Source organism: Patagioenas fasciata, chromosome 3, assembly GCF_037038585.1.
Source record: "Patagioenas fasciata isolate bPatFas1 chromosome 3, bPatFas1.hap1, whole genome shotgun sequence".
Classification (NCBI taxonomy): domain Eukaryota; kingdom Metazoa; phylum Chordata; class Aves; order Columbiformes; family Columbidae; genus Patagioenas; species Patagioenas fasciata.
Window position 1 is genome coordinate 124,503,984 of NC_092522.1, and position 20,397 is coordinate 124,524,380.

Here is a 20,397-nt window from a genome sequence, read left to right on the forward strand (position 1 = left end):
GCCCTTCTGCCCTTCCTCTTCCTCAACAGATGAAGATCGGCTGTCCAAGAGGAAGAGCATTGGCGAGACCATTTCGCTGCAGGTCGAGGTGGAGTCGAGGAACAGCCCGGAGCGAGAGCAGGTACCGTGTTACGCCTCATCCCTCCAGCACCCCTTGCTCTGAGCAGCCTGATGGAGGGCAACTAAGCCCTCTCTAATTCTTCATTTGGCTGCAAGCATAATTACTCCTCTGACTGCAATCATAACTGAGCCCTGGTGTGTCTGGCAGTGAGCAGGGTCACAAAGACCCTAAGTCTCCATAACACTCCACTCCAGGTACTGGCAGCTCCTGGCAAGGGGAGCGGCACAGCAGGAAGGGTTTCCCACTGCTGTTTGGGTAGAAAATATTTATTTTCCCTATATGCATGTTTGTGAGCTACGAGAGCCTTTGGGGAGGTGGCTACTCCAGCCCGAAAAACCATTTAAAAAGTGCATTTTGCCAGGAAAGATATCCCTGATCTTTGTGTTTTGGTGTAAGAGCAGAATCACAGGATGGTTTGGGTTGAAGGGATCATTAAAGCTCCCCCAGTGCCACCCCTGCCATGAGCAGGGACATCTTCAGCAGCTCAGGTTGCTCAGAGCCCCATCCAGCCTGGCCTGGGATGTCTCCAGGGATGGGGCATCTCCCAAAATACAGCCTGGGAATGTGGTTCTGCGTTGCTGTGGTCCCAAAACGCTGTCCTGTGCTGTTTGTTCAGCATCATCTGCTTTTTTCCCCTTCATTTAGAGAGCACCGGCAGAAGAGATCACGTATGAGACGTTGAAGAAGGCGATAGGTAAGCAGGGGAACCGGCTGGCGTGGTGGGTACGTGTGGGTGCCCTCACCCCAGTTTGTCTGTGCACACCATGGATGGATCCTCACCACCTCACCATGGCACCTCTGCAGCTCTGGGGGTGTCCCTGGGGGGGGGCTGGTCCAAAAGCCAGAGCTTGGAGACCCTCTCCTTGATTTTCTAGTGATGCCCAAATCTGTGCTGTCTGCTGGGGAGGTGGGGACGCAGCACGGGGTGAAGAGCAGCCCAGAACCATCTCTCCCCTCTGTTTCAGTAGACAGCGTCGCCGTGGAGGAGCAGGAGCGGGAGCGGAGGCGGCAAGTGGTGGAGAAATTCCAGAAAGCCCCGTTTGAAGAGATCGCAGCCCACTGCGGTGCCCGGGTGAGTCGGGGCTGGGGCACTGGACGTCCCCGTGGCTGTTCTGCTGGGGAGAGGCAAACGGTGACAGTCACAGCACCCCAGGCTGGTTGGGGTTGAAGGGACCTCTGGAGATCCCCCAGTCCAACCCAGCTGCTCACGCAGGGTCACCAGAGCAGATCACACAGGTGGGTCCAGGCGGGTTTGAATGTCTCAGAGAAGGAGACTCCACACCTGCTCTGGGCAGCCTGGGCCAGGCTCTGGCACCTCCCAGCACAGAAGTTTCTGCTCATGTTCACATGGAGCCTCCTGGGTTTCAGTCTGTGCCCGTTGCCCCTCACCCTGGCGTTGGGCACCGCTGAACAGAGTCTGCTCCATCCTCTGACACCCACCCTGAGATATTGATCCCATTGATCACATCCCTCTCAGCTTCTCTTCTCCAGCTCAACAGCCCCAGCTCTCTCAGTCTCCTCATCACAAAGATGCTCCAGACCCCTCAGCATCTTTGTGTCCCTCCCTGGACTCTCTCCAGTGATTCCTTGTCCTTCTTCAACTGGGGAGCCCAGAACTGACCCACAACTGCAGATGGGGCCTCCCCAGGGCAGAGCAGAGGGGGAGGAACAACCTCCCTCCACCTGCTGCTCACACTCTTCCTCATGCACCCCAGGTCCCATTGGCCTCTTGGCCACGGGGCACATGTGGTTCTGAATTTTACCAGACCACCTTCCTGCTGCTCTGGTGACTTGGGGAGGACAACAGGGTGTTTGTCCCGTTTGTACCACCGTGATACAAACGCATTCATACGGCCTCTGTGTCTGTGTTACAGGCGACGCTACTGCAGAGCAAACTCAACCAGATCTTCGAGATCACCATACGGTGAGTTGGGGCGACGGCCGAGCGCGCTGTGCCCAGCACAGTTTGTCAAGCCATCCAAAACGCTGCTGGTGGAGTGGGGGACAACACAAGGCCACTGCTGGGTCGGGGACAACAGGAGCCACATGTGTCCCCCATCAAGGAAACTCATGTAGTAGGGATGTCCCCTCTGTGTGGTGGCAGAGGGGACAGGGGTTGCTGGGAGCAACCTCTGGTTTGTTTGCCCAAGTTCTCCTCTGCGGTGGTGGCACCGGGGAAACCTGCAGTGGTGCAGGGATGCGTGGTTTCTACACCAGGCTTTGCTTCCTGCCCAAACCCTCTGGAAACCACCTCATCGAATCATACAGTCATTTTGGGTGGAAGAGACCCTCAAGATCATTGAGTCCAACCATTCCTCCACCCCTGGCACTGCCCCATGTTCTGAGAACCTCATGTCCGTCTGTCCAGCCCTCCAGGGATGGTGACTCCAGCACTGCCCTGGGCAGCCTGTTCCAATGCCCCACAGCCCTTTGGGGAAGAAATTGTTCCCCACATCCAACCTCAACCTCCCCTGGGCAACTTGAGGCCGTTTCCTCTGCTCCTGGCGCTTGTTCCTGGGGAGCAGAGCCCGACCCCCCTGGCTCCAAGCTCCTTTCAGGCAGTTCAGAGATCAGAAGGTCTCCCCTCAGCCTCCCTTTTCATCCACCTTCCACCTCTTGTGTTTCAGGCCACCACCGAGCCCCTCTGGCACCATCACAGCCGCTTATGGCCAGCCCCAAAACCACTCCATCCCGGTGTACGAGATGAAGTTCCCGGACCTGTGCGTGTACTGAGGGCGGCCGTGCCGACGGGACCGAGCTGGCACCAAGGGACCTCTTGGGGACAGAGCGCCGACCCCGCGGGACAGTGGGGGGACCTGAGGCCACCCAAGATCTGTTGGCACCGCAATCCCGTGTCCTGTACTCTTCTTTTTGGACTCGCTGCCTGCGCAGCCACGTTTCTGCAGCGGTTGGTGGTGCAGGAGGCTCGGGGCACGGTGGCACGGGGAGGTTGCTGTGATGTCCCTCTCCAGTTTTGGAGAGGAGAAAGGCGATGCCCTGGCTCTGGGCACAGCACGTTGGGCGCGCCTTCCCGGCATAAAGCAAACCCGTTTTTTAGGGAAATCCCTCCCCACATCATCCATCGACCACATCAAGAGCCCCCGGTGAGGGCAAGGCTGGAGATGGAGGGGGTGAGACTAGAAAAGGCAGGAGAAGGTCTGGGGTGCCATGTGCTGGAGCCTGGGGCAGCCCCAAAACCAAAACCTGGCTTTGGGGCAGGTTATTGGTGAGGGGACGGTCTCCCCGCATCTTCCCGTAGCCCCCTGGGTGTGGGGACAGTTCCCCCGGGTGCTCCAAGGTGTCCCCATGTCCCCGATGGAGAGTTTGCCCGGTGGGGGTGTTGATTGTCCCACCGTGGCGTGGGGACACACACAGCAGCCTGGCTGGTTCCAGGTCACTTGGCGATGTGATTTCTTTGGGAAAACCCACTATTTTTGGGAAAACCCACAGGAATGCCCAGCTGAGCCCGGAGCAGTGACACAAGGCATGAGCAACCGCCATGCTGGTGAATATTAACTCATTAACCCACCATTTTCATATTTTTGGGTTTGGGTTGTCACAGTTTTGGGGCTCCTGTCTCAAAGAAAGAATTACTTTTATTTTTCTTTAGCAGAATCGCTTTGCTAAAGTCCCATCTTGCATCAACTGAGCCATAACCACCAAGAAACCCCCGCGCTGCAGGAATTAGCTGAGATAAAAGGTGTTTTACAGGGTCCACCCTGCATCTGATGGGCCATGGGTTGCACCTCTTCTTGCTCAAGGAGCAAGGATTTGGGTTGGGGGAGGATGAGCCCATTGAGAGTTCTGCTTTGGACACACATGGTAGAAAGTTCTGGGTCCTACCAAACCAAAAGTGTGAGGTGAAGACGGTCGGGATGGGGAGGACAGGTCGCTTGGGGGTATTTAGTCATTCACAGAGGGGTATTTGGTCATTTTTGAGCTATTTAGTCATTCACAACGGGTATTTCATCATTCACAGGGGGTTTTGAGTCATTCGTAGTGGGTATTGAGTTGTTCATGGGGTATTTAGTTGTTCGCAGGGGGGTTTCAGTTCATGGGGTATTTGGTTGTTCACAGGGGGTATTTGGTGGTTCAAAGGGAGTATTTACTCGTTCAAAGGGGGTTTTCAGTTGTTCACGAGGTGTATTTAGTCCTTCATAAGGGTATTTAGTCATACACAGAGGGTTTGGAGTTGTTCACGGGTGGTTTGGAGTTGTTTACAGGGGATATTCGATCAGTCATGGGGGCATTTGGTTGTCCGTGGGGGTATTTAGTGGCTCACAGGGGGGGTTTCAGTCATTCATGGGGGTATTTGGTCATTTGCAGGGACATTTAGTTGTTCACAGGGGGGTTTTTAGTTCACAGGGGGGTTTTCAGTTGTTCACAGGGGGTACTTGGTTGTTCCCAGGGGATGTTTAGGTGTTCAGAGGGCATTTTCAGTCATTCATAGGGGTATTTAGTCATTCATAGGGGTATTTAGTCATTCATAGGGGTATTTATTCATAGGGGTATTTACTCATTCATAGGGCTATTCAGTCATTCACAGGGGATATTTAGTTGTTGTCTGGGGGTCTCTAGTTGTTCACAGGGTATTTAGTCACTCACAGGAGGTTTTCAGTCATTCGCAGGGGGTATTTGGTCATTCAAATGGGGTATTTAGTTGCCTGGGGGGGGTCCCTTTCAAGCTCTGGACTCACCACTTCTGTCTTTGTTGAAGAGACACAGAAGGGTCTGAACTGGAGCCGGGGTCCCCATGTCCCCCCGCTTCCTTCGACCACCACCCCTCTCCCCGCCACCTCTCGCTCCAGACCTTCAGTTATTTTAAGCTGTAATTACACATCGCCTCCCCCTTTATTTAAACGTGTTTTCCCCCTTGGGGGGCGGGTACAGTTTGCGACCGCCCCGAGGTCACCGCTTGTTTGTGCGCCCGCGCTGTAATCCGGGCTTAGGAAGCGATCTAGCTTAAGAGGACAGGAAAAACCAGGGTTTATTTCGGTCCCCGGGCTGGATCACGGCGCTGGCCCCGCTCGCAGCGTGGCCTGAGGGTCTCCTTGGGGTCCCCATGTGTCTCTGTCCCCTGTCCCCAACCCCTTTTTGCTCCCCGAGTTATGCCCAGAGCTGCTGAACCCCAAGTTTGGGCTGGGGCGGATTTTGGGGTCGGCGGTGGGAAGGGAGGGTTTGTTCTAATGAAAAAAACCACTAAAATCTTGAACAAAACACAGTAGGAAAAGCAAATAAAGCCCGGATTGTGTGTCCGCAGGGAAAAACCACCTCCAAAACTCTTCAAACCCGCAAAAAAGGTGGAAAGATGAGCGCAAGGTTTGCTCGCCCTGAAGGAGCCGCGGGGACAGCGTGGGGCGCATCTCGGGGTGCCCATCATCCCTTTTCGGGCAGAAAATACCCCTGGGTTCTGCTCCCAGGACCTGGACTGTGGGTTTTCCCTGTTGTCCCTCTGGTCCCAACGCTTGTCCCCACGGGGCCGGGGCTGTCACCTCCCCATTGGCTGCATCCCCCGGCATGTCCCACCCTCACCCCCTCCGCATTTTGGGACCCAAACTCCACCTGTAAATGTCCCCCCCCCCAACCACACACACAGTGTAAGTGACCTGTTTGTACATCACATTTAGTTTAGATACTTGTGTACCTATAGATGACAAATATATTTCTATATATTTCTATATAGAAATATATCTATATATTTCTATAAGCGGGGCAGTTTTAGGTGCATGTGTGCGTTTCCATCTCTGTATTTCGGAGCACTGTGGCGTTCGTGTGTGTGTGTGTGTAGCCGAGGGGGAGCGGGTTGTTAAAACAGGGCCGAGAAGCCGTGACTATTTTCCAATGCATCGTCTTAATGCCCTTTTCCAATAAACGTTGATGTTGCCACCTTTAGGGCTCTTCTGTCTTCACTTGGGCAACGTCTTTCTGCCCTGGACGAGGAAGAATGGTGGTTGGAGATGGGCTTTATTGTTCCTTAATGGTTCTGTGGTTCTAATGGTCCCCAAACTATTCTGTGATTCTAAGATTTCCAGCCCTCCTCTGTACCCCCCCAGCTGCAGGATTTTACTTTACAACTATTTTTCCCACCCATTTACAACCAACCAGGTGCCCATGGAGACATCGCCGACGCCTGCTTAGCTTGCAAAAAAACTTTATTATTGTTTTTTAAATTTTTTTAGATTTTTTTTCTTTAGAATTCTTCTAACCCATCATTTACAGTATTGTACAGCTCAGTGAAAATATATGAAAATCATCCAGCCTCCTCCCAACCGGGCATCACCCCCCCCCATCCCCGTGCGTGTCCGGCGACGTCTTCATCCCAATCCTGTTCCCACCCGGTGACACCCGGGAGCGCCCCCCCCTCGGAGTGATAATGAAGAAGGACGTAAGGAGTGGTGTCTAAGTGAAACACAAGCCAGCGGGACGCTAAAGCTAAGGGGGAGGGCAGGACGCCCCTCGGGCTCTCCCCCCCATCACTGCCCCTTCTTGTAGGCGCTTTTGACGATGGCGTTTTTGAAGAGAGTCACTAGCGGGGTTTGGCCGTGCTCCGAGGTCATGAAGCCCCCGTAGCGCTTGTCCTTCAAGGGTGCGTGCCAGCGGAAATGGCGCATGCGGTAGGACCCACCGGCCTTCTTCTCCTCCTCTTCCTCCTGGCTTTCCTCCTCCTCCTCCTCCTCCTCCTCCTCGCCGGGCAGTGCCCCGGTGCCGCCGAGCGCCAGCTCCCTCCGGAACTCCATGGGGTAGCTCTCAGCCGACTCCTCCTCCACCCCGTTGGGATAGACCTTGATGGGTCTCCTCTTGCGTCCCACCGGCTTGCCCCAGCGAAAGTGCTCCATGGAGTACGAGCGTTTGCCTTCCTCCCGCTCCAGCCCCGTTCCCTCCTCCTCCTCCTCGCGGCGGGGCGGTGGGGCGGCGGGGAGCGATGCCGGGGCCGGGTTCCCCCCCGCCGCCTCCTCCCGTTTGTGGCCCCCGCTGCTGCTGCTGTTCCTCCGGCCGAACTTGTTCCAGCGAAAATGGCTCATGACGTACTTGCGGATGCTCTCGGAGAGGGGCTGGAGGTGCCCGTTCCCCGGGTAGACCGGAGCCTCGGCCGACAGGTCGGCTTGGCACGCTGCCACGCACGCCTGGAGCGGGGAAAGAGGGGTGGGAAGCGGGGGGACATCACATTGAGGGTGGTGAGAGCCTGGCCCAGGTTGGGCAGAGAGGTGGTGGATGAACCATCCCTGGAGACATCCCAGGCCAGGCTGGACGGGGCTCTGAGCAACCTGAGCTGGTGAAGATGTCCCTGCTCATGGCAGGGGCTGGACGGGATGAGCTTGGAAGGTCCCTTCCCACCCAAACTATTCCATGATTCTATGGTCACCTAGGGGCACTTTGCAGGGTGTTGCTTGCACAGAGTGGGTCTTCCACAAGATGCTTGTGCCCCACTGAGGTCCCCATGTGGTGCCACCCCCTTGGTGAGGACCTTTGATGGTTGAGCATCGTGCCCAGGCACCAAAACAGCCCTGGGTGGCTGGAAATGCTACTGGGAGGGCGGCACAGCCCCCACTGCGGGGACAAACTTGTCACCTGAGCTGCTGTCAGCACCACCCTCCGTGAGCATCCATGGGGTAAACTTGATACTCAATTTGCTGCTTCATCCCATGCAGGATCCCAGAATGTCAGGGGTTGGAAGGGCCCTGGAAAGCTCATCCAGTGCAATCCCCCCGGAGCAGGAACACCCAGCTGAGGTTCCACAGGAAGGTGTCCAGGCGGGTTTGAATGTCTGCAGAGAAGGAGACTCCAATGCAGGAGGGATGAAAAGCTCAAAAACTTATTTAAGCATCATCCCCCAGCGTGAAGCCGAGAGGCACGAGTCCCCCGAAACCCGTGGGTCACTGGGTGCAAAGCATCACCCCACATCAATGCGGGTCCCCCCCGTGGTGACGCCGTCCCCGTCACCTCCATCCCCAGCCCACCGTGCCGTTCCCTGGCGGGGGGGTCAGAACCCAAAGCAACCAGATGGCGATTGCCATCCCTGAGCTTACCAGAACGCCACTGTCACTGGTGAGGTCCTGGCACCTGCTGCTCTCCCAGCACGGACCAGTGGCACCAGTGGGGTGCCAGAGCAGCAGCCCCAGCAGCACGGGCAGGCTGCCCCACAGCGCGCTCGGCATCGCCGCTGGGCTCCCGGGGGGGACGCGAGGGCCTTTGGGTCCGGGAACCGTGCAGGAACTACGGGGAGAAAAAGAAGAAAACCCCTCTTTTATTCTTTATTGCGACCACCTTGTCGAAGTCGCCTCTGCTGGGGTTGCAGGGGTGGGGTCCCCCAGCTGAGCCCCCCAGCTCTGTCCCATGGGAGATACATTAGTGCTGCCAACCCCTCCTTCTGCAAAGTTTTCCTCCATCCTCAAGGGATGCTCCTCGCCGTCACCGTGGGGGGGACTTTCTTCCACCAGAGGGGAAACTGAGGCACGGAAAAGGGAACGCGATGGCTGAAGCTGCGCCCGCATCGCTCTGCTCTGCACCAAAAACCAGGTAACATCCCCCCTCTGTCTCTTCCTTCATCCTTCCCAACAGAAAAACCTCTCTTTGGAGCCCAGGTCCTTTGTCACCGCTACCGTCGGTGACAACGGCTGTCGGTGGGGATTGCAGCCGCCTCCGAAAAACCCCATAAAGATGAGTGATGCTGCGAGGGGAAAGCATTAGGGACCTGCCTTTGGGTTTCATCCCTTGCCAACCGCTCGCGGCTTGCAAACTGCGTCCTCTAAAACCCAAATATACGCTCCTTCCTAACCTGTCCTGCCGTGCCCCTTGAGCGGCTGCAAACCCGCGGCGTGGTGGGAGGCACGGCTGCAAATAATATTAGATTAGGAGAGTGAGACGTGAGTATTTTACAACAAATAGCATTGGAATGGGTGGCTTGGCTTACGGGAAGGGCTATGGTGGGGTTTGGGATGTGGCGTGCCCACGGGGCTGCCAAAATTAACCCAAAATCTGGCAAAAACTGGGGGGCTAGAGGGTTGTTGCTGCTGTGCTGTCAAGATGAGGTCGGGGTTGGTCCCCCAGGATGCAGCTGAGGGTCCCTAAGGATGCCAAGGTTGCTTTCTCTCTGCAAACCCCAACTCTTTCCCCAAAAATCTGTATTTAACTCAGTTGACACTCGTATCTCACCTTCCCTCATAATGCAAGGAGGAAAACCCCATCCCGCATTGAAAGAGAACAGATGGAATATCTCGTTTTGGCCCAAAATGTGTGTCTGCAAGGCAGAGCGACCCTCCCCTCTGATTTCAGAGCCACCAGGTCGAGCCTGGACGGAGGGGAACTTTGCTTGGCAGGGGGAAGAAAAGACCCTGGATTTAGGGTGGTAAATAGTTCAGAAAGGGGAATAAAACAACCAGACAGGCCAGATTTAAACAGAAATATCTCTCTGTCATCCGACCAAATTTGCAGGTGTCGCTGCTCAGGACTCCCCAGCACAACAGCACTTCTGTAACACATTAACGCCCCGTAATGCGAATAAACCCGACAATAAACGCAGGCGAGGGGGCCGTAAACCGGAGGCAGGGAGGGAAGGGGATGTTGTATTTATTTGTTTGTTTGTTTATTTGTTTGATTTGTTTTATTGCCCATCCCTCCCTGCAAAACCCCTGCCACCCACCGCGGCGCCCGCCGCCGCTGATCCCCACCATCCACCTCTCCCATATATTCGCGAAGTTCCTTCTCCCCCCCACCCCACGCACCCCAAAAAACACATCGGGGAGCCCCCCCAGGGCTGTGTGGTTGGTTGTCGGGGGGTTTACCTGCGGGTGGGGTGGGAGCCCGACGGCCGCCGTGCGTCCTCCGTCCCCTTCTCCCGGAGAGCATCTGCCACTCAACCGCTGGACCCGCTGGCTTTTTATACCCCCCCACGGTGCCGATCGCATCCGTCTGCGGAGGGAAGGCGGGGGGGGGGCGAGAGGGACCGTTCCAGGTACCGAACAAAAGATGAGCAAGCGATGGGCGCCTGCCGGATCCGGCCCCGCGGCGGATGGAGGGATTAGCACCTCTCCACGAACCGCAGCCGGGAAAGTTTTTACTGACGATGCTGCTAATTGCGTTTGCAGCTTTGGAACCGGGGGAGGGGGTGGATGGAAAGTGTTTTGCAGAATAGGAGCCGCGGCGATGGGTTTGGCACGGGTTGTTTATGACCGACGCGCCGGACAGGAGTGTCCGTCACTCCTTAGGCTCAGGTGTGGGAGGGCTTGGTGCTCCCATGGGTGCCAAGGATTTGGGGTTGTCTTGTTGTGAAATAAAAGGGGGTTTGGTGAAAAGCAAACCTCTCGGGTCAGCAGCGCTGGGCATCTCTGCCTGCCGTGCCGGGGAGTCCTGTGGCCACCGGCTTTGGGGTGAAAGCGTTGGGAAAGAGTTTTCCAGCCTGGGGGGTGGCTTTTCCAGAGCATGGCCAGGTCTTTATGGTGTAGGGAGAAAGCGAGGCCAAGCAGGGTGAGGCTGGGCCAGGCTCAACGCTGCCTTTCTGCACCCAAGACAAGCCCCAGTTTCCCTGCTCCGCTTGAGCTGGACCAGTTTTAGGCTGCGGACGCTTTCCCTGTTGCACAGCGATGTGAAATCCAGTGGGACTGGGCCCACATCTCGAACCTTGGGGGCAATTCAGGGCCCCTCAGGCCAAGAAAGGCCTTGAGGCGCTGGAGCGAGTGGACAGAAGGGAACGGAGCTGGTGAGGGGCTGGAGCACAAGTGTGATGGGAGCGACTGAGGGACCTGGGGGGTTCAGCTGGAGAACAGGAGCTGAGGGGAGACCTTCTGATCTCTGAACTGCCTGAAAGGAGCTTGGAGCCAGGGGGGTCGGGCTCTGCTCCCCAGGAACAAGCGCCAGGAGCAGAGGAAACGGCCTCAAGTTGCGCCAGGGGAGGTTGAGGTTGGATCTGGGAACAATTTCTTCCCCAAAGGGCTGTGGGGCATTGGAACAGGCTGCCCAGGGCAGTGCTGGAGTCACCATCCCTGGAGGGCTGGACAGACGGACATGAGGTTCTCAGGGACATGGGGCAGTGCCAGCATTGGGGTGACACTTGGACTCGATGATCTTGAGGGTCTTTTCCAACCAAAATGATTCTATGACTCGTTTTCTATAGGGTTGACCTTGGCTAATCTATATCTAAGAGCTGTGCTGGCTTCTAGGAGGCTCCTTCATACTCCTTGGCCAAGCCTTACACGGGCTAGCAGGAGGGATGCTCCATCCTCTACAACATGTTTGGTGCAGGACAGAACCTTGGAAGGGGTCTGGGGGTGATGGAGGGACCAAGGAGGCTGGAATGATGGGGAAACTCATCCGGTGCCATGTTTCCAGCCGCCCCAGGCCAGCTGGCTCATGCCTGGAGGGCTCAGCTCTATTTTTCCACCCAAAATAGAATGACGAAATGCAGACCACCCCTGCGGATGGCTGGGGCTTTGCTAACTCCTGACTCTGTTCTGGAGGTCATTTGGGCTAAAACCACATCCCAAAACCCCGCCAAGCCTCACAGGAGAAGTTTAGCAGCAGCAGAACAGTGTTCAGGGCAGGTTTACCAAGGTTTGCAGGGCTTTTTACACCCTGTGTCTTGCGTGTTTTAGGTGGATTTGCCTCTAACCTTGCTCTTCACCTCCACTGGCTGCTCCCCACAAGCATCCCGCTGTGGTGACACTGGTTCCCAGCCACATATAAGGATCAGGAGATGATTTTAAGATTTTTAAGGTCTTTTCCAGCTGTGGGTTTACCCAAGTGGAGAAAAACATCTGCGTTGGGATTTTCCATCCTCAGCGTGCGATGCCAAGTTGGCCTTTGAAGGCTGGACCATTCTTCTGGAGCACGTAACAGTGATTTTTGTTGTGTCTGGGCTCAGGGGAGAGCTGGACATGGGCTGTGGGCATCCTTCTCCCCAGCTCGTATGAAGCGCAGTTGTTGCTCCACATGCTTATGAGCAGACAAGCTGCAGGGAACAGCAAAGCCACACACAGGGGTTTGCCCACGATCGTAGCAGCAGGGAGCACATGTGGTCTCGTCTTGGGTGGGAGAAGAATTTCCTCCTACTTTACTCGATACAGTCTTCTGGAGGGAGAGGAGCCAACCCGGGGGAGAGCAGCCCATGAGTGGGATGCTGGGGCTGGAGGGACCCAGAGCATGGTTGAGCCTCTTCGTCCAGACATCTGCCTTAGGAGAGAGAAGAGGCTGAAAAGAAATAGGACATGGTTTGTCCTTCAGAGGGCTCAGACGTGCATCTCCTTGCCAAGGGATATCGGGATGCAACAGATCCACCTGCATAACCTGGGATGGGGTGAAACCCTCCAGAGAGGGGTTACTAATGAGGCAAAGCACCAGAGGCTCAAGGAATACCCTCTGCAGCATTTCAGTGTGGTTCACCTCTTCTCCAGACCCCATGTCCTCCCCAAATCCATCCCCAGACCATCCACATCTCACCCCAGCACCTGCAACTGCGTCAGCTGCCTCCGTCCTCCCCTATGGATGCCCCCACCTGCAGTATTTTTCCATGACACAGAGCTATTCTGAGATACTTTATGGCCCAAACCGGAGCTATGATTCCCACTTTAAAGGCTCTTTCATCTTCATTAGGCCAATCTGAGCAGTTTATATTTATAAGGATGATGCAAAATCTGTTTAGGAAACCTCGGTGAGCGGAGCGGCTGCAGGTGAAGGGCTGAAATGAAGCATCCTCTGCCATAGCTTTGTGTCCGATATCTCCATCCTCACTGGTCTCACCACCGGTGCTTTCAGTCCTTCCTTCTGGTGAAAACCACAACTGGAGCTCAACCTCTCAATGCCGGGGAGCTCAGCATCTCCTGGGGATGTTGGTGCCCCAGCATCTCAGGAGGATGCAGGAGTGCCACCCTTGAAACTGGGATGCTGGCATGAGCAGCTCCCCCTCTCAGTGCTGGACTCTTCCCAGTGTAACAGCAGGATATTAATCTTTTATTACTAAATCTTTTTAGTACAATTTCTTTCTTTTTTTCCGAAGGGCGTCCAGTGTGTAAGTGATTAGTGGATGCAGCCGGCTCCCAGACAGATGAATGGGAGTGGTGGGAAGCCAAGACAAGAAGAAAAGGACCCTCCCGCAGGGAGAAAATACCATTATGACTCTTCTTTCTTCTCCCTGAGCAGGGCAGAGCTGAAGAGCATCCAGGACCATATAATTACACTGCGAGAGCAGCATCCTTCATCCCTGGCTCTGAGGGTGGCCAGCAGCAAGACAAGCCCACGGGGATCTGCTCCACTCCACTTTCGGAGTGCCTTGAATGAGATCTGGTGGCTTCACCACAACCTTGTCCCCATAACAGCCACACGCTCAGGACGTGCAGCCCTTTCCCGGCAGGGCTGGACGTGGGGGTGAGGCATCCATGGGTGAACGGGTTCGTTAGCCGCGTGATATCTGGCCTTTCTGATTTAATTTGGAGAGCAGGTCTCACCTGGGTGTGAATGAGCCGCCGTGCGAATGTCACAACTGCGCTCAAATCCCGTGGGACGTGGAGCTGCCGTCCCGCCCGGTTCTAAACACCAGCGTCAAGGGGGCAAGAGGTGCTTTGTGGCTTCCCAAAACCTCGTGATGGCCACCATGGTCTGTCCTAGGAGCTACATGTCCCTCTGGCACAGCCTTTGGGTGCTGAGACAGTCACCTTCCCTGTTACCTGGGGACAGATTCCCCGCAGGACGTTGACCCAGGTCTCCTGGGCTCAGCACCCACTTCTGCTCCTGTCTGGGTGCAGCTGGTGGTGCTGAGGACCCTGGTCTATCTGGACCATCTTCATCTTATGTTTGTGAAACGGGATGAGGATGGATCTGCAAGGCTGTTGCATTAGGGGCTTGTGCAGGGTGTAGTGAGCAAGGACCCAGGAGACATCCAGAAGAAGAGACAGTTGGATCACCACCATAAAACTATCTATATCTCCATCCCTTGAAGATTTTAAGTCCAGAAAATACTTACTGATGGTAAAACTGAGCCTTGGAACCAGAGACTGGTAGATCACCCATAGGATCAGGGCCTTTTTGAGTGCCTAAATGGAGGTGAACAACTCTGTGGACACCCAGAAATGTGGTTTCCAGCTGGTTTGGATCAAGGGGTCCCATCTGAACCCACCCGTGTCTGCCTTGAGTCCATGGAAGTCAATGGATACAAGACATGCACCTTTCTGCTGCTTGCTTGGTTGTATCTTCTCCAGAGGAGCAAGAGCAGCTCTGAATTTAAGGGCTGGGCATCCCACCACCCATTCCTTGGCCCATCAACCACCTGGTACCAGGTTTAAGTTCTCGTGAAGGTGCTGAGCTCCACAGCAAGAACAGCTCTGAATTTAAGGGCTGGGCATCCCACCACCCATTCCTTGGCCCATCTACCACCTGGTACCAGGTTTAAGTTCTCGTGAAGGTGCTGAGCTCCACAGCAAGAACAGCTCTGAATTTAAGGGCTGGGCATCCCACCACCCATTCCTTGGCCCATCTACCACCTGGTACCAGGTTTAAGTTCTTGTGAAGGTGCTGAGCTCCACAGCAAGAACAGCTCTGAATTTAAGGGCTGGGCATCCCACCACCCATTCCTTGGCCCATCAACCACCTGGTACCAGGTTTAAGTTCTCGTGAAGGTGCTGAGCTCCACAGCAAGAGCAGCTCTGAATTTAAGGGCTGGGCATCCCACCACCCATTCCTTGGCCCATCAACCACCTGGTACCAGGTTTAAGTTCTCGTGAAGGTGCTGAGCTCCACAGCAAGAACAGCTCTGAATTTAAGGGCTGGGCATCCCACCACCCATTCCTTGGCCCATCAACCACCTGGTACCAGGTTTATGTTCTCATGAAGGTGCTGAGCTCCACAGCAAGAGCAGCTCAGGGCAGCCTCCAGTAAAAAGAGAAATATGGCACGCAAGCATTTTATCAGAGAGGGAGGAAGGAGACCTTTTCCTCTCTACTGGCGTCAACTGATTTTCCTCCTGACTTTGATAAAATCAAGATCAGACCTAAAATGAAGAAGAAATGATTGTGTGGCATGGGAGCTGGTGGGACTCATTGCTGCTCTGCCTAAAGCCAATGACTTTCCCTAACCCTGTTTACATGCAGAAATCTCTAATTGTGCCTGATTCTCTCTGATTTGAACCAAAATCGGGCACTTCTCTAGGAAGGCGCAGCTAAAGGCATTTTGGGATCTGAACGACGTCACTCTGATCTATTTGCTTGTAGGTATTTTCTGCGATTACTTTTGCTATTTTTGCTCATAGGTATTTTCTGAGTTTACTTCTGGCATTTTTGCTTATAGGCGTTTCCTGGCATCCTCTTTTCTTCCTGATACTCGCAAAAAACTTGAGTCACATCGCCCCGCTGGACAGATCATGCACCAAATGTCATTGCAGGACCCGTGCAGCAAACCCTGTCCCCAAGGAAGCTCCTGCAGGGATGAGAACCTTTACAGCTCGAACAGGTTTGTTTCTACTGCTCTTCCGAGTTCGTGGTGAAGGACACATCTCTGCAGCTCCTGCAAGAGCCATTTGACTTCCAGCACCTCCAGCATCCTCGTCTGGGAGCTGCGCAGCCCATGTCCCTGCTCTGTAAAGAAATGCAGCGTTTTTTTAATTATAGGAACAACATTTCCAATGACACAAGTGTTTTAAAAGATGCTCGTTGTTGCTTAGCAGCTCCTGATCATCCTTCACGACCCTGATCTCCCTTAGAAATGATGCTCTGGTGGGTACCAGCTGCACGTCTTGCACCAGGACGAGGTGTGTGGCACTGGTTTTGCACTGAGTGGAGGTTGATGGGGACCCAGAGACTCGGGGAGCTGTGGGTGAAAGGGCTTTGGGTGGCCACGCTGTGACATCTGGGGATGCTCCCAGGCAGCAGCTGGTGTTGCTGCAGATGTAACTGGTGAGAAGAGCCAAAGGCAGGAGGACAAAGACCATCTGCACCTGGGGAGGGGTGTGCGTGACCCCAAAAGATGCCGAGGAAAGCATCCTGGAAAAGCAGATGAGGGAACACTTGTCATTTTGGACATGCAGCTCTGGATGCAGAGTGTTTTCTCTAGGGAAGGTGTTGGTTTGCATAGCAGGCTTTGAGCACCTCTTGGCACATTTATCCCCCGTTGTGGCTGGATTTCCCCAAATATTGGTAGGCTGGAAAATGGCAACATGTTCTGGCACCTCCAGAATTCCCTTGTCTTTCCCATTTTGATTTTTCCAGGCAGAAAGTTCATCCCAACTGGCAAAATCTTTTCAGGGAAGCCCTGTCATGGAATCGCAGAATCATTTTGGTTGGAAAAGACCTTCAGGATCATGGAGTCCAACCATAACCCACCCCTGTCCCTGCTCCATGTCCTGAGAACCTCATGTCCGTCTGTCCAGCCCTGCAGGGATGGTGACTCCAGCACTGCCCTGGGCAGCCTGTTCCAATGCCCCACAGCCCTTTCGGGAAGAAATTGTTCCCCACATCCAACCTCAACCTCCCCTGGCGCAACTTGAAGCCATTTCCTCTGCTCCTATCTGTCATAGAATCATTTTGGTTGGAAGTGTCCTGCAGCTCCATCTTGATCCCATCAGAAATTAAAGCAGGAGTGTGCAGCTTGATTTTCCATGGGTTTGGAAAGTTGGAGTCGGGCTCATCTCGGCCATCACAACTGAGCTGACCTGAGTTTTCTGTGGCTTTATTCCCATTGCACCTGCTTTCTCCTGGAGGCCTCCAAGGGGTCAAGGCAATGGCATTCCCTAGTGAGGAACAAGCTGGCTCAGAAGAGGCTCTCAGCTGCAGAAACAATCGCTGATCTTCTGGCAGCTGAGCACAGACATTACAGTTTTTGTTTGTCCTGGTTTTGTCCCTCAACACCAACCTCCTTGGACAGCGGTGAAAGGACAAATACCACTGTCACCTTTCTCCAGTGCACCTGGGTTTCTCATGTGTGCCAGATGTTCCTCACTGGGATGCTAGAAGCACAACATCATGGCACCACCAGGACATCACCAGGGTATCACCAGACCATCACCAGGCATGACCAGGGCATCACCAGGTGTCACCAGGCAGCACCAGGGCATCATCAGATATAACCAGGCATCACCAGACCATTACCAGGACATCACCAGGCATCACCAGATCATTACCAGGACATCACCAGGCACCACCAGGGCATTACCAGGGCATCGTCAGGGCATCACCAGGTGTCACCAGGCAGCACCAGGGCATCATCAGATATAACCAAGCATCACCAGACCATTACCAGGACATTACCAGGACATTACCAGGCACCACCAGGGCATTACCAGGGCATCACCAGGTGTCACCAGGCATCACCAGGTGCCACCAGACATCATCAGGTATCACCAGGCATCACCAGGGCAAGTCCAAGCATCATCAGGACATCATCAGGGCATTATCAGTTATCACCAGGCATCACCAGGTGCCACCAGGCATCACCAGGGCTCACAGCCCCTCCATGCCCCCATTCCTGCATGCACAGAACTGCAAAACAGAAACTAGTGGTCCTGAGCCCCATCCATTGATATTTATATCCCCCTTATTAAGAGTTTGTGAGGGAAATACAGTTGACTTTCTTTCTTGGAAATGCAGAGGATTAAAATAACCCCTGGGCACCCCCAGTACAGGAAAGACATGGATGTCCCAGAGCGAGTGTGCTGTAGGAGCAGTGAGACGGTCACAGGGCTTTGGGGCTGTACCCCCCAGCAGAGAATGATGGCTTAGGGAGGAATAAGTCCTTTTTCTCTTGAGGAACTGCTCAGAGCAGACAGGAGGGCGAGTGGAAGGCAGTTGCCCTTCAGGCTAATGGTGCAAGGAGCTCTCAGGAACGAGACATTGTGTTGCATGGGAAAACCCCCCCGAGGTGCACTTCTTGCTTAATTACAGCTGCTGGTAATAAAAAAAGACCAAACCCACTGGTCAGTAAATATTACACCTTATTTTAGGCTGAATGAATCTCATTTCAACTCCTGGGTTTGGAAATCGTCTGGGCTGGAAGGACAGGATCCTTGGCTGGGGTAGGGGCACAGCCATGACCCTCTCAAGGGGGTGTCCTGGGGACATCCCCCCCTGCCCAGAGTGGGTCCTCGGGTCCCTGTCACCCATCCAAGGACGTGGACGTGCCCCTGGGATGTGGCTTCTTCTCCAGTGACAGCAGAACCAGCCCAGACCATGGACTGGGAGGAGCTGCTTGACTTTTGGGTGGCTAAAAGTGCTGGGGACAAATCCTGCCCTCACTTGGGGATGGGATTGTCCCCCCCTGCCTGCCATGTGTGCACCCCAGCCCCAGGGCAATAGGAGAGGTGAGCTTAGGAACCCAAAATTGTCCGATTCGGCATTTTCTTTCCTCATTCACGCTGCCTTTCTTTCCTTTTTGGAGCCGGTTATACACACACAGACACACACACACACGCATTTGCACACCCAGAGCCAAATCCCCGATTATTGCCTGTGCCCCTAAGAGGGATTACGGCTTCTTAGAGGGGAGGAACCGGCTTTCAGCAGGGTTTAGGAGCCCCGCGGGGACTTCATCCCTGTAACTCTGCTGTGTTCCAGGGTCCTGCAGGAGGAGAACTGCACCAGCCCCTTCTCCAGCCCGCGGGATGCTCAGCCGTGTCCCGCTTTCCTTCTTTCTGCAACCTCAACTCTCTTTACATCCCACACTGAAGTTGCAGGAGGGAAGAGAGGATGGGAGGGGGATTTGGGAGGCTGCAGGGGGCTGAGGGAGAAGCATGAACAGCCTCGCTCGTCCCTTCGCGGTGCTGCCCCTGCCCAGGGCCGGTGCTCCCGGGGCTGGATTAAGGACGAAGGAGCTTAGCAAAGCCCCCGGGCAGAACCGGATCCCAAAGCAACCCTGAGACCTGCGGTGCCTTCCTGAGCACATCTCCCGAGCTCCAGCTGGATCCTAAATCTCCATCCAATGCCCCCAGTGCCCCCCATGCCCTCCCCAGGCTGGGATTACCCCGTTCAGGGCATCCTGGGGTGGTTTTGCATCCAGGGCTTGGGGCCGGTAGAGAGCGTGAGCCCTGGAAACCTATGGCCCCTGTACCTCAGCGTACAGCTTTTGGTGATATTTGTGGAGCATGAGTGTAGGCAGTGGAACAGCACTAAAGTTTACTCTGATTTGGGGTTCCCTGGTCTTCAGAACCTCTGAGCTGCTTCTTACTGCTTATTATTTTATAGCAAAACGCCAATTATTTGTGTTAGTGGTGGGAGCTAATCCGAGTCATTGCAATCCTAAGAGATTGGGGTGGGTAGAGTTGGATTAGTTTGTCTTTTCTTCCAGAACTCCAAGACAGGGTGAGTGATGGGGGCTTATCCAGGGTTAACTGGAACATCTCTTCACTCCATTGCGCAGGAACAAGAAATGGAGAAGTGTTTCAATTTTTGACATTTCTTCCTCAAAGAGAGATGATGTGGGAGCTGGTGGGCTGATTGCACACACAGCATGTGAGCTGTTGAAGGTTGGAGAAGCTGCAGCACGTGGGTAATGGTGGTGGGGACCTCGTCTCTCCAGAAACTACAGCGAGAAGCAGATGGAGCGGGATTTGGGATGGGGTAGCCATACAATAATTTTGATACCCAGAGAAATGTTGTGCATTCCTGCGTTTGCGAGGAAGCAGAAGACATGGATGAGAGGGAACGGCCTCAAGTGCATCAGGGGAGGCTGAGGTTGGATCTGGGGAACAATTTCTTCCCCAAAGGGCTGTGGGGCATTGGAACAGGCTGCCCAGGGCAGTGCTGGAGTCACCATCCCTGGAGGGCTGGACAGACGAACATGAGGTTCTCAGGACATGGAGCAGTGCCAGGGCTGGGTTATGGTTGGACCCAATGATTTTGAGGGAGAGATGGATGCTCAACAGGATGCTTGAAAACAAACAGGGTTGTGTGATCTGCATTTATGGTTTGCGAAAGAGTTGGCCAAGGAGTACCCAACTCTCTTAGTGTTGGCTTCAATTAATCATAGAATCATAGAATCATACAGTAATTTTGGTCCACCACTGCCCCATGTCCCTGAGAACCTCATGTCCGTCTGTCCAGCCCTCCAGGGATGGTGACTCCAGCACTGCCCTGGGCAGCCTGTTCAATGCCCCACAGCCCTTTGGGGAAGAAATTGTTCCCCACATCCAAAACCTCAACCTCCCCTGGTGCAACTTGAGTCTGCTTCCTCACTTCCTTTCTGGATGAGACTGGAAATCCTGCACAACCGGAGGGGTTGTAGCTGACGTCCCCCCCAAAGAACGGGGAAGGATGCTGAAGATGAACAGACCAAACGTGGAGCGCTCAACCTTGGGTCTTTCAGAG

The 20,397-nt window shown here is 54.5% G+C and overlaps 2 protein-coding genes across 6 annotated transcripts in view; one reads left to right on the forward strand and one right to left on the reverse strand.

Annotated features, from left to right (window-relative positions):
* Window positions 1-6,013, forward strand: part of EFR3B (EFR3 homolog B) — a 54,040-nt gene extending 48,027 nt beyond the window's left edge. For 4 of the 5 annotated variants that reach the window (XM_071807180.1, XM_065834504.2, XM_071807181.1 and 1 more), the window contains exons 19-23: window positions 30-121; window positions 767-815; window positions 1,087-1,193; window positions 1,996-2,045; window positions 2,749-6,013. In XM_071807180.1, coding sequence (XP_071663281.1) covers window positions 30-121; window positions 767-815; window positions 1,087-1,193; window positions 1,996-2,045; window positions 2,749-2,854 — 404 coding nt within the window. In that variant the 3' untranslated portion in view covers window positions 2,855-6,013. The remainder of the gene's footprint in view (window positions 1-29; window positions 122-766; window positions 816-1,086; window positions 1,194-1,995; window positions 2,046-2,748) is intronic. The other variant, XM_065834503.2, reaches the window with a different exon arrangement.
* A 475-nt stretch (window positions 6,014-6,488) lies between these two features.
* Window positions 6,489-10,026, reverse strand: POMC (proopiomelanocortin). Its single transcript, XM_065834527.2, is given in 4 exon segments — window positions 6,489-7,245; window positions 8,149-8,298; window positions 8,300-8,335; window positions 9,904-10,026. Coding segments are annotated over 4 exon segments (960 nt in total). The 3' UTR covers window positions 6,489-6,594.
* Between the last annotated feature and the right edge of the window lie 10,371 nt (window positions 10,027-20,397).